This window comes from Taudactylus pleione, unplaced genomic scaffold (assembly GCF_031769625.1).
Source record: "Taudactylus pleione unplaced genomic scaffold, aTauple2 ptg000830l, whole genome shotgun sequence".
NCBI classification, from domain to species: Eukaryota; Metazoa; Chordata; class Amphibia; order Anura; family Myobatrachidae; genus Taudactylus; species Taudactylus pleione.
The window spans coordinates 3,791,608-3,803,907 of record NW_028285232.1 but is presented as its reverse complement, the minus strand read 5'-3'; the positions used below and the strand labels follow the sequence as shown (position 1 = coordinate 3,803,907).

General features: G+C 44.4%; 1 protein-coding gene across 4 annotated transcripts in view; it reads left to right on the top strand.

Annotated features, from left to right (window-relative positions):
• Positions 1 to 12,300, top strand: part of IL11RA (interleukin 11 receptor subunit alpha) — a 210,470-nt gene that overhangs the window by 183,656 nt on the left and 14,514 nt on the right. For all 4 annotated transcript variants that reach the window (XM_088458419.1, XM_088458421.1, XM_088458420.1 and 1 more), the window contains one exon: positions 7,484 to 7,583. In XM_088458419.1, coding sequence (XP_088314545.1) covers positions 7,484 to 7,583 — 100 coding nt within the window. The remainder of the gene's footprint in view (positions 1 to 7,483; positions 7,584 to 12,300) is intronic.

Genomic DNA, 12,300 nt, shown 5'->3' with positions numbered 1-12,300 from the left:
TAACAATAAGTCACTAGGAGAAGAATAAGTCTCCCTTGTCCCTCAGTAACAATATATCCCTATGAGAAGAATAAGTCCCTCTTGTCCCTCAGTAACAATAGGTCACTATGAGAAGAATAAGTCCCTCTTGTCCCTCAGTAACAATAGGTCACTAGGAGAAGAGTAAGACCCTCTTGTCCCTCAGTAACAATAGGTCACTATGAGAAGAATAAGTCACTCCTGTCCCTCAGTAACAATAGGTCACTATGAGAAGAATAAGTCCCCCTTGTCCCTCAGTAACAATAGGTCACTATGAGAAGAATAAGTCCCCCTTGTCCCTCAGTAACAATAGGTCACTATGAGAAGAATAAGTTCCCCTTGTCCCTCTGTAACAATAGGTCACTATGAGAACAATAAGTCCCCCTTGTCCCTCAGTAACAATAGGTCACTATGAGAAGAATAAGTCCCCCTTGTCCCTCAGTAGCAATAGGTCACTATGAGAACAATAAGTCCCTCCTGTCCCTCAGTAACAATAGGTCACTATGAGAAGAATAAGTCTCATGCTTCTCAGTAACAATAGATCCCAATGAGAAGAATAAGTCCCTCTTGTCCCTCAGTAACAATAGGTCACTAAGAGAAGAATAAATCCCTCTTATCCCTTCGTAACAATAGATCCCTATGAGAAGAATAAGTCCCTCTTGTCCCTCAGTAACAATAGATCCCTATGAGAAGAATAAGTCCCTCAGTAACAATAGTTAACTATCAGAAGAATAAATCCCTCCTGTCCCTCAGTAACAATAGGTCACTATGAGAAGAATAAGACTCTCTTGTCCCTCAGTAACAATAGGTCACTAGGAGAAGAATAAGTTCCTCCTGTCCCTCAGTAACAATAGGTCACTATGAGAAGAATAAGTCCCTCTTTTCCCTCAGTAACAATAGGTCACTAGGAGAAGAATAAGTCTCCCTTGTCCCTCAGTAACAATATATCCCTATGAGAAGAATAAGTCCCTCTTGTCCCTCAGTAACAATAGGTCTCTATGAGAAGAATAAGTCCCTCTTGTCCCTCAGTAACAATAGGTCACTAGGAGAAGAATAAGTCCCTCCTGTCCCTCAGTAACAATAGGTCACTATGAGAAGAATAAGTCCCACTTGTCCCTCAGTAACAATAGGTCACTATGAGAAGAATAAGTCCCCCTTGTCGTAACAATAGGTCAATATGAGAAGAATAAGTCCCCCTTGTCCCTCAGTAACAATAGGTCACTATGAGAAGAATAAGTCCCCCTTGTCCCTCAGTAACAATAGGTCACTATGAGAAGAATAAGTCCCTCTTGTCCCTCAGTAACAATAGATCCCAATGAGAAGAAAAAGTCCCTCTTGTCCCTCAGTAACAATAGATCACTATGAGAAGAATAAGTCCCTCCTGTCCCTCAGTAACAATAGATCACTATGAGAAGAACAAGTCTCATGCTTCTCAGTAACAAAAGATCCCAATGAGAAGAATAAGTCCCTCTTGTCCCTCAGTAACATAGGTCACTATGAGAAGAATAAGTCCCTCTTGTACCACAGTAACAATAGGTCACTAAGAGAAGAATAAATCCCTGTTATCCCTTCGTAACAATAGATCCCTATGAGAAGAATAAGTCCATCTTGTCCCTCAGTAACAATAGATCCCTATGAGAAGAATAAGTCCCTCAGTAACAATAGATCCCTATGAGAAGAATAAGTCCATCTTGTCCCTCAGTAACAATAGATCCCTATCTGAAGAATAAGTCCCTCCTGTCCCTCAGTAACAATAGGTCACTATGAGAAAAATAAATCCCTCCTGTCCCTCAGTAACAATAGGTCACTATGAGAAGAATAAGACTCTCTTGTCCTTCAGTAACAATAGGTCACTAGGAGAAGAGTAAGACCCTCTTGTCCCTCAGTAACAATAGATCCCTATGAGAAGAATAAGTCCCTCTTGTCACTCAGTAACAATAGATCCCTATCTGAAGAATAAGTCCCTCCTGTCCCTCAGTAACAATAGGTAACTATCAGAAGAATAAGTCCCTCCTGTCCCTCAGTAACAATAGGTCACTATGAGAAGAATAAATCCCTCCTGTCCCTCAGTAACAATAGGTCACTATGAGAAGAATAAGACTCTCTTGTCCTTCAGGAACAATAGGTCACTAGGAGAAGAATAAGTTCCTCCTGTCCCTCAGTAATAATAGGTCACTATGAGAAGAATAAGTCCCTCTTCTCCCTCAGTAACAATAAGTCACTAGGAGAAGAATAAGTCCCCCTTGTCCCTCAGTAACAATATATCCCTATGAGAAGAATAAGTCCCTTTTGTCCCTCAGTAACAATAGGTCACTATGAGAAGAATAAGTCCCTCTTGTCCATCAGTAACAATAGGTCACTAGGAGAAGAGTAAGACCCTCTTGTCCCTCAGTAACAATAGGTCACTATGAGAAGAATAAGTCACTCCTGTCCCTCAGTAACAATAGGTCACTATGAGAAGAATAAGTTCCCCTTGTCCCTCTGTAACAATAGGTCACTATGAGAACAATAAGTCCCCCTTGTCCCTCTGTAACAATAGGTCACTATGAGAAGAATAAGTCCCCCTTGTCCCTCAGTAGCAATAGGTCACTATGAGAAGAATAAGTCCCTCCTGTCCCTCAGTAACAATAGGTCACTATGAGAAGAATAAGTCTCATGCTTCTCAGTAACAATAGATCCCAATGAGAAGAATAAGTCCCTCTTGTCCCTCAGTAACAATAGGTCACTAAGAGAAGAATAAATCCCTCTTATCCCTTCGTAACAATAGATCCCTATGAGAAGAATAAGTCCCTCTTGTCCCTCAGTAACAATAGATCCCTATGAGAAGAATAAGTCCCTCAGTAACAATAGGTAACTATCAGAAGAATAAGTCCCTCCTGTCCCTCAGTAACAATAGGTCACTATGAGAAGAATAAATCCCTCCTGTCCCTCAGTAACAATAGGTCACTATGAGAAGAATAAGACTCTCTTGTCCCTCAGTAACAATAGGTCACTAGGAGAAGAATAAGTTCCTCCTGTCCCTCAGTAACAATAGGTCACTATGAGAAGAATAAGTCTCTCTTTTCCCTCAGTAACAATAGGTCACTAGGAGAAGAATAAGTCTCCCTTGTCCCTCAGTAACAATATATCCCTATGAGAAGAATAAGTCCCTCTTGTCCCTCAGTAACAATAGGTCCCTATGAGAAGAATAAGTCCCTCTTGTCCCTCAGTAACAATAGGTCACTATGAGAAGAATAAGTCCCTCCTGTCCCTCAGTAACAATAGATTACTATGAGAAGAATAAGTCCCCCTTGTCCCTCAGTAACAATAGGTCACTATGAGAAGAATAAGTCCCCCTTGTCCCTCAGTAACAATAGGTCACTATGAGAAGAATAAGTCCCCCTTGTCCCTCAGTAACAATAGGTCACTATTAGAAGAATAAGTCCCCCTTGTCCCTCAGTAACAATAGGTCACTATGAGAAGAATAAGTCCCTCCTGTCCCTCAGTAACAATAGGTCACTATGAGAAGAATAAGTCCCTCTTGTCCCTCAGTAACAATAGATCCCTATGAGAAGAATAAGTACCTCTTGTCCCTCAGTAACAATAGATCCCTATGAGAAGAATAAGTCCCCCTTGTCCCTCAGTAACAATAGGTCACTATGAGAAGAATAAGTCCCCCTTGTCCCTCAGTAACAATAGGTCACTATGAGAAGAATAAGTCCCCCTTGTCCCTCAGTAACAATAGGTCACTATGAGAAGGATAAGTCCCCCTTGTCCCTCAGTAACAATAGGTCACTATGAGAAGAATAAGTCCCTCCTGTCCCTCAGTAACAATAGGTCACTATGAGAAGAATAAGTCCCTCTTGTCCCTCAGTAACAATAGATCCCTATGAGAAGAATAAGTACCTCTTGTCCCTCAGTAACAATAGATCCCTATGAGAAGAATAAGTACTTCTTGTCCCTCAGTAACAATAGATCACTATGAGAAGAATAAGTCCCTCTTGTCCCTCAGTAACAATAGGTCACTAGGAGAAGAATAAGTCCCTCTTGTCTCTCAGTAACAATAGATCCCTATGAGAAGAATAAGTCCCTCCTGCCCCTCAGTAACAATAGATCCCTATGAGAAGAATAAGTCCCTCTTGTCCCTCAGTAACAATAGATCCCTATGAAATGAATAAGTCCCTCTTGTCCCTCAGTAACAATAGATCACTATGAGAAGAATAAGTCCCCCTTGTCCCTCAGTAACAATAGGTCACTATGAGAAGAATAAGTCCCCCTTGTCCCTCAGTAACAATAGGTCACTATGAGAAGAATAAGTCCCCCTTGTCCCTCAGTAACAATAGGTCACTATGAGAAGAATAAGTCCCTCCTGTCCCTCAGTAACAATAGGTCACTATGAGAAGAATAAGTACCTCTTGTCCCTCAGTAACAATAGATCCCTATGAGAAGAATAAGTACTTCTTGTCCCTCAGTAACAATAGATCCCTATGAGAAGAATAAGTCCCTCTTGTCCCTCAGTAACAATAGGTCACTAGGAGAAGAATAAGTCCCTCTTGTCTCTCAGTAACAATAGATCCCTATGAGAAGAATAAGTCCCTCCTGCCCCTCAGTAACAATAGATCCCTATGAGAAGAATAAGTCCCTCTTGTCCCTCAGTAACAATAGGTCAATAGGAGAAGAATAAGTCCCTCTTGTCTCTCAGTAACAATAGATCCCTATGAGAAGAATAAGTCCCTCCTGCCCCTCAGTAACAATAGATCCCTATGAGAAGAATAAGTCCCTCTTGTCCCTCAGTAACAATAGGTCACTAGGAGAAGAATAAGTCCCTCTTGTCTCTCAGTAACAATAGGTCACTAGGAAAAGAATAAGTCCCTCTTGTCTCTCAGTAACAATAGATCCCTATGAGAAGAATAAGTCCCTCCTGCCCCTCAGTAACAATAGATCCCTATGAGAAGAATAAGTCCCTCTTGTCCCTCAGTAACAATAGGTCACTATGAGAAGAATAAGTCCCTCCTGTCCCTCAGTAACAATAGATTACTATGAGAAGAATAAGTCCCCCTTGTCCCTCAGTAACAATAGGTCACTATGAGAAGAATAAGTCCCCCCTTGTCCCTCAGTAACAATAGGTCACTATGAGAAGAATAAGTCCCCCTTGTCACTCAGTAACAATAGGTCACTATTAGAAGAATAAGTCCCCCTTGTCCCTCAGTAACAATAGGTCACTATGAGAAGAATAAGTCCCTCCTGTCCCTCAGTAACAATAGGTCACTATGAGAAGAATAAGTCCCTCTTGTCCCTCAGTAACAATAGATCCCTATGAGAAGAATAAGTACCTCTTGTCCCTCAGTAACAATAGATCCCTATGAGAAGAATAAGTCCCCCTTGTCCCTCAGTAACAATAGGTCACTATGAGAAGAATAAGTCCCCCTTGTCCCTCAGTAACAATAGGTCACTATGAGAAGAATAAGTCCCCCTTGTCCCTCAGTAACAATAGGTCACTATGAGAAGGATAAGTCCCCCTTGTCCCTCAGTAACAATAGGTCACTATGAGAAGAATAAGTCCCTCCTGTCCCTCAGTAACAATAGGTCACTATGAGAAGAATAAGTCCCTCCTGTCCCTCAGTAACAATAGGTCACTATGAGAAGAATAAGTCCCTCTTGTCCCTCAGTAACAATAGATCTCTATGAGAAGAATAAGTACCTCTTGTCCCTCAGTAACAATAGATCCCTATGAGAAGAATAAGTACTTCTTGTCCCTCAGTAACAATAGATCCCTATGAGAAGAATAAGTCCCTCTTGTCCCTCAGTAACAATAGGTCACTAGGAGAAGAATAAGTCCCTCTTGTCTCTCAGTAACAATAGATCCCTATGAGAAGAATAAGTCCCTCCTGCCCCTCAGTAACAATAGATCCCTATGAGAAGAATAAGTCCCTCTTGTCCCTCAGTAACAATAGATCCCTATGAAATGAATAAGTCCCTCTTGTCCCTCAGTAACAATAGATCACTATGAGAAGAATAAGTCCCCCTTGTCCCTCAGTAACAATAGGTCACTATGAGAAGAATAAGTCCCCCTTGTCCCTCAGTAACAATAGGTCACTATGAGAAGAATAAGTCCCCCTTGTCCCTCAGTAACAATAGGTCACTATGAGAAGAATAAGTCCCTCCTGTCCCTCAGTAACAATAGGTCACTATGAGAAGAATAAGTACCTCTTGTCCCTCAGTAACAATAGATCCCTATGAGAAGAATAAGTACTTCTTGTCCCTCAGTAACAATAGATCCCTATGAGAAGAATAAGTCCCTCTTGTCCCTCAGTAACAATAGGTCACTAGGAGAAGAATACGTCCCTCTTGTCTCTCAGTAACAATAGATCCCTATGAGAAGAATAAGTCCCTCCTGCCCCTCAGTAACAATAGATCCCTATGAGAAGAATAAGTCCCTCTTGTCCCTCAGTAACAATAGGTCACTAGGAGAAGAATAAGTCCCTCTTGTCTCTCAGTAACAATAGATCCCTATGAGAAGAATAAGTCCCTCCTGCCCCTCAGTAACAATAGATCCCTATGAGAAGAATAAGTCCCTCTTGTCCCTCAGTAACAATAGGTCACTAGGAGAAGAATAAGTCCCTCTTGTCTCTCAGTAACAATAGGTCACTAGGAAAAGAATAAGTCCCTCTTGTCTCTCAGTAACAATAGATCCCTATGAGAAGAATAAGTCCCTCCTGCCCCTCAGTAACAATAGATCCCTATGAGAAGAATAAGTCCCTCTTGTCCCTCAGTAACAATAGGTCACTAGGAGAAGAATAAGTCCCTCTTGTCTCTCAGTAACAATAAATCCCTATGAGAAGAATAAGTCTCTCCTGCCCCTCAGTAGCAATATAATGAAAATAGTTTTTTTTTAAAAAGTATATATATATATATATATATATATATATAAAAGAAACACCAACAACACTGCTTTACCCTGTACTGTGTACATGGCTGCATATCGCATGTAAATGCCCCTCCTCCCCTCTTTATCCTTTTTATGTGCCCCCAGCTTGTTTCCACCCTAAAAATTTTTGTATACAGGACCATTATCATCAGGGCAACCTTTCATTCTTGGCCCCCATAATGTTACTAGGCTGTGATAACTCACAATCTGAGTTTGTTGTGTAGGGACCTTTGGTTTGTTGTGTAGGGAGCTTTGGTTTGTTGTGTAGGGAGCTTTGGTTTGTTGTGTAGGGACCTTTGGTTTGTTGTGTAGGGACCTTTGGTTTGTTGTGTAGGGAGCTTTGGTTTGTTGTGTAGGGACCTTTGGTTTGTTGTGTAGGGAGCTTTGTCAGGTTATACTGAACTCCAAAAAGTACGGTCTGCAGCTGATGCTATAGGTATCAGGGTGTATGAGATGCTATTACTGTACATAGGCATTATATTACTCACTGCTGATAGGTGGGATCACATCACATGACGTCAGGATATTGCATATAACGCCTCTCTGTCCCTCCTACAGACCAGAATGACTCCGTGGAGAAAGTGGTCATCCTGATCTCTTTGGGGATTTTCGGCTTCGTGGTTCTCGTCCTTTTTTTGATTTTTGGAGCCCTCATCTGGTAATTGTGATCCTCATATATGTATGAAATGTCGTATCGCAGCCACAAGTTCCACCTTCTGTGTATTGTTTAGCGAGGGATCGTCCATCACATATATAAATGATATAGAGACATCCGTGTTATTTCTTTATGTAGTGCCATCATGTCCTGACATGCTGTACACTATGGGTAATGGGAAGTGTCACAGATGAAAGGTTACTGTTGACAAAAAGTTACAATCTTGTTTAGGGGTGAATCTGGGCAGCACGGTGGCACAGTGGTTAGCATACAGCCCTCAAATTGTAGGCGTTGTTGGTTAAACTCTGACCAAGGCCCTATCTGTGCGGAGTCTGCATGTTCTCCCAATTTTTGTCTGGGTGTCATCCGGGAACTGGTGTCATCTCACAGTCCAGAATCAAGTCATTGGCTTCTGACACTGGAGACATAGGTTGTGGGTTTGTCTGTTGTAGGGCATTTAGAGTGTAAGCTCCACTGGGGAGGGACTGTTGTCGTATTCTCTGTATACTGCTGCGTAATATGATTGCCATTATATATGTGATTGATAATGGTTACCTCCTAGCTTAAATGTAAAAAAAAATAAGACTAAGGGCCTGAGGGCATGATTCAGAGCCTGACGGTCTGACAAGAGCGCTCGCTCTGAATCAGGGCCCTCCTACCTCTTACTGGAGCGGCCTCCTGGCCGCTCTCATAGCTGTGGGTGACCACCCACAGCTTATGCGAGCGGCCAAAAAGATGGTCACGATGGTCAAGACCATCGCAACCATCGGGCTTGCGACGAGACCCTGCGGTAGGGTCTCGCTGCCGCAAGCCCTGGAGTGATTTTGGCTCTATCAGATCCAAAAGCACTCCCACTGACATCACTAGTGATGTCAGTGGGGCCGGACCCAGACGGTAGGCATTCCCATGGGAACGCCTCCGTCTGGGCAGCAACGCCCCCGGCACGCCCACCAAAGGGGGCGTGCTGTCACTCACCATCGACAGCACGCCCCCTTTGGTGCGAGACCCATTATTCGGGTCGTGCGCATGCGCACCAGGGCACCATCGACCCGCTTGCGGGCGCTCAGCGTTCGCGAGCGGTTCTGAATCAGGCCCTGATTCAGCAAGGATCCCAACTGCGATTATGCACGCAATCAGACGATACTTAGGTTCTGCGCATGCGATTGCAGTGACTACGTAGACCCATCACAGAGCGATTAACCAGAATTGCCTTTTGTGGGTGGTGAAGGGGGGTGGTCAGCGAAATGCAGGCGTGCCAGTGCGTTTGAACGCCATTACGTGGGCGTACATAAATTAGCCTCTGTTACGGCATACGCAGCTTGAGTACTCACAGCGTGCGCTGAGGTTAGCAATTCATGAGTAAGGTCTGACCTTGTGCAAGTGAGCATGAGGCTGCGATGGTACTCACTGTTACCGATGGTTTCACGGTCTTGCTAAATTACGGATGTGTGCAAGGTAATGTGGGCGTCCTTGTGTAGTGCTGCGATGGCATAGCGATCGCAATGGATTAGCATATGATCGCAGTGAGACTGCGTGCGTAATCGCTATTGCAATCGCAGTTGCGATCCTTGCTGACTCAGGCCCTAAGTACAAAAACTTTATTAATTCATTACCCAGCGTGCAATTCACCCCTGATCATTTATCCATTGATCCCTACTATTAATTTTTGGGCTTCGCAAAGGGTCAGCAGTGCCTTACAGAGTACATATACAGATATATGTTTTGATAAAGAACAATTGCCCTCATTCAGAGCCGTTCGCTATTTGCGGTCGTTCGTTTAAAAACAAGGGGTGGCTATGCAAATGATCCGTACGCACATTGCAGTCTGTTCACACCTCTAAGTCTGAACGAACGAGCAAAACATACGCTCGTTTTTTTGTTAAAAACGCCCCCTGGCCGCTCGCACCATACGTCATGTCCGCTATTTATTAGATTAATCGAGTACATCGACCAGCGTATGAACTGCTCGCTATTCTTGTGGTTGGTGTTTGCTACCACAAATTTGCGAGCAGTTCTGGCTCTAAAATAACCCAGTGACGTGGGCAATGACTCTGCTGTTTTAAATATACACACCCATAAAACGCCCGTTTTGACCTTTAAGCACGCCTGCGTTCGGATCTCCACTCCCCGTTTTCAAGCACCTTCCCCTGTTACCACCCACATACGCCTCATTCTGTCACTCAAAATAGCAGGCACTCGCTATATAGCGTACAAACGATTTTCGGCCGCACTGACTGGTTCGCGCATGCGTACTAAAAAGCGTACGCATGCGCAGATGTGCAAACATCGCTCGGAACGAGCGTACTGCCGCTAACGAGCGGCTCTGAATGAGGGCCAATGTTTTGAGAGCTGAATTGAAGCTTTGCAGGGAGGCAGAGAGGGGATGAGTTCCGGAAATTGAGGGGAGAAACTTGGGCAAACCATGGAGAACATTTCACAGTTACTCCGGAATTTACAGTTCCAGTTTGCAGCTCCTTTAGGCCGCAAATAACTTCCAGTAGTAAAAGAACATGGAATTTGTCTTTATTCTGGATGCATCTTGTACAATTGGAACCTCGCTGAAAGCAGCTGTTGGCGCCACCTGATGGCGAATCTCCGAGCTGTTGTTTTACCTGGTGAAAAAGCTCTTCAGAATAAAACACACCTAATATTATGATTATTAACCTTTATTAATATAGCACCAACATATTACGCAGCGCTGTATGTACTAATTAACCATTCACATCAGTCCTGTCGCAGTGCAGCTTACAATCTAAATGCTTTACCAGACAAGCGCACCCATTGACACTGACCTACCCACTTCTGTTTGTCTGTTAAGAAACCAAGTGCATTATAAGTGATAATATGATTTGTGATTTATATGTTACAGGTCTGCTCTGTGACATGTAGTAATCATGTAATGTACATTAGGGAATGCATTACCCCATATATCTCAGGCACATAACACACAAACTTTATTGTCTGCTTGTAACGGCTCCTATGTTATTACAGATATGTGTCTCTTTCTTTGATGAAATGTATTGTTTTAACTTATAACTTAGATTTAGGGGTATATTTACTAAAGGGCGGGTTTTTAGAAGTGGAGATGTTGCCCATAGAAACCAATCAGATTCTAGCTATTATCCTCTAGAACAGCGTTTTTCAACCTGTGTGCCGTGGCACACTATTGTGCCGTGGGCAGTTGTGAAGTGTGCCGCGGCGGCTGTCAGAACCGCCAGGCACATTATACATTAATGTGTGGTCCGGGCTGCCGCTGAGCTCCTCTGGGAGGCCCAGGCGCACCCGGGCCGTCACCTGCCTAGATGCGGTGACGTGACATCACAGGTCACGCACGCCGCGTTGCCTCCAGCAATCCCGCGCGCCTGCGCTAATGAACGAGCCGACGCTTCCTGCCTGCGTCAGTGACAGCCATCGCTTCTGCCCGCCCTGCGCCAGTGACTGAGTCGGCGCTTCCAACCCTGGGGTAGGGTGAGCCAATCTGCTTTTTTTTTTCATTTGGAGGGCAATGTGTTTTTTTTCCTTTCCTTTCCTTTCCTAAAGCAATGAGATTGCTTTATTTCTACTGCGGGCCAATGAGATTGCTTTATTTCTGCAGGGGGCCAATGTGATTGCTTTATTTCTGCAGGGGGCCAATGTGATTGCTTTATTTCTGCAGGGGGCCAATGTGATTGCTTTATTTCTGTCACCCTTAGGGTCAGTTATGTGGTGAGGACAGGGATGTGCTGAGCTGTCACCCTTAGGCTCAGTTATGTGGTGGGGACAGGGATGTGCTGACCTGTCATCCTTAGGGTCAGTTATGTGATGGGGACAGGGATGTGCTGACCTGTCATCCTTAGGGTCAGTTATGTGGTGGGGACAGGGATGTGCTGACCTGTCATCCTTAGGGTCAGTTATGTGGTAGGGACAGGGATGTGGTGACCTCTCATCCTTAGGGCCAGTTATGTGGTGAGGACAGGGATGTGGTTATATGGTGGGGACTGGAATGTGCTGACCTGTCATCCTTAGGGTCAGTTATGTGGTGAGGACAGGGATGTGCTGACCTGTCAGCCTTAGGGTCAGTTTTGTAGTGAGGACAGGGATGTGCTGACCTGTCATCCTTAGGGTCAGTTATGTGGTGGGGACAGGGATGTGCTGACCTGTCACCCTTAGGGTCAGTTATATGGTGGGGACAGGAATGTGCTGACCTGTCATCCTTAGGGTCAGTTATGTGGTGAGGACAGGGATGTGCTGACCTGTCATCCTTAGGGTCAGTTATGTGGTGGGGACAGGGATGTGCTGACCTGTCATCCTTAGGGTCAGTTATGTGGTGGGGACAGGGATGTGCTGACCTGTCATCCTTAGGGTCAGTTATGTGGTGAGGACAGGGATGTGCTGACCTGTCATCCTTAGGGTCAGTTATGTGGTGAGGACAGGGATGGGCTGACCAGTCATCCTTAGGGTCAGTTATGTGGTGGGGACAGGGATGTGCTGACCTGTCATCCTTAGGGTCAGTTATGTGGTGAGGACAGGGATGTGCGGACCTGTCATCCTTAGGGTCAGTTAAGTGGTGGAGACAGGGTTGTGCTGACCAGTCATCCTTAGGGTCAGTTATGTTGTGAGGACAGGGATGTGCTGACCTGTCATCCTTAGGGTCAGTTATGTGGTGAGGACAGGGATGTGCTGACCTGTCATCCTTAGTGTCAGTTGTGTGGTGAGGACAGGGATGTGCTGACCTGTCATC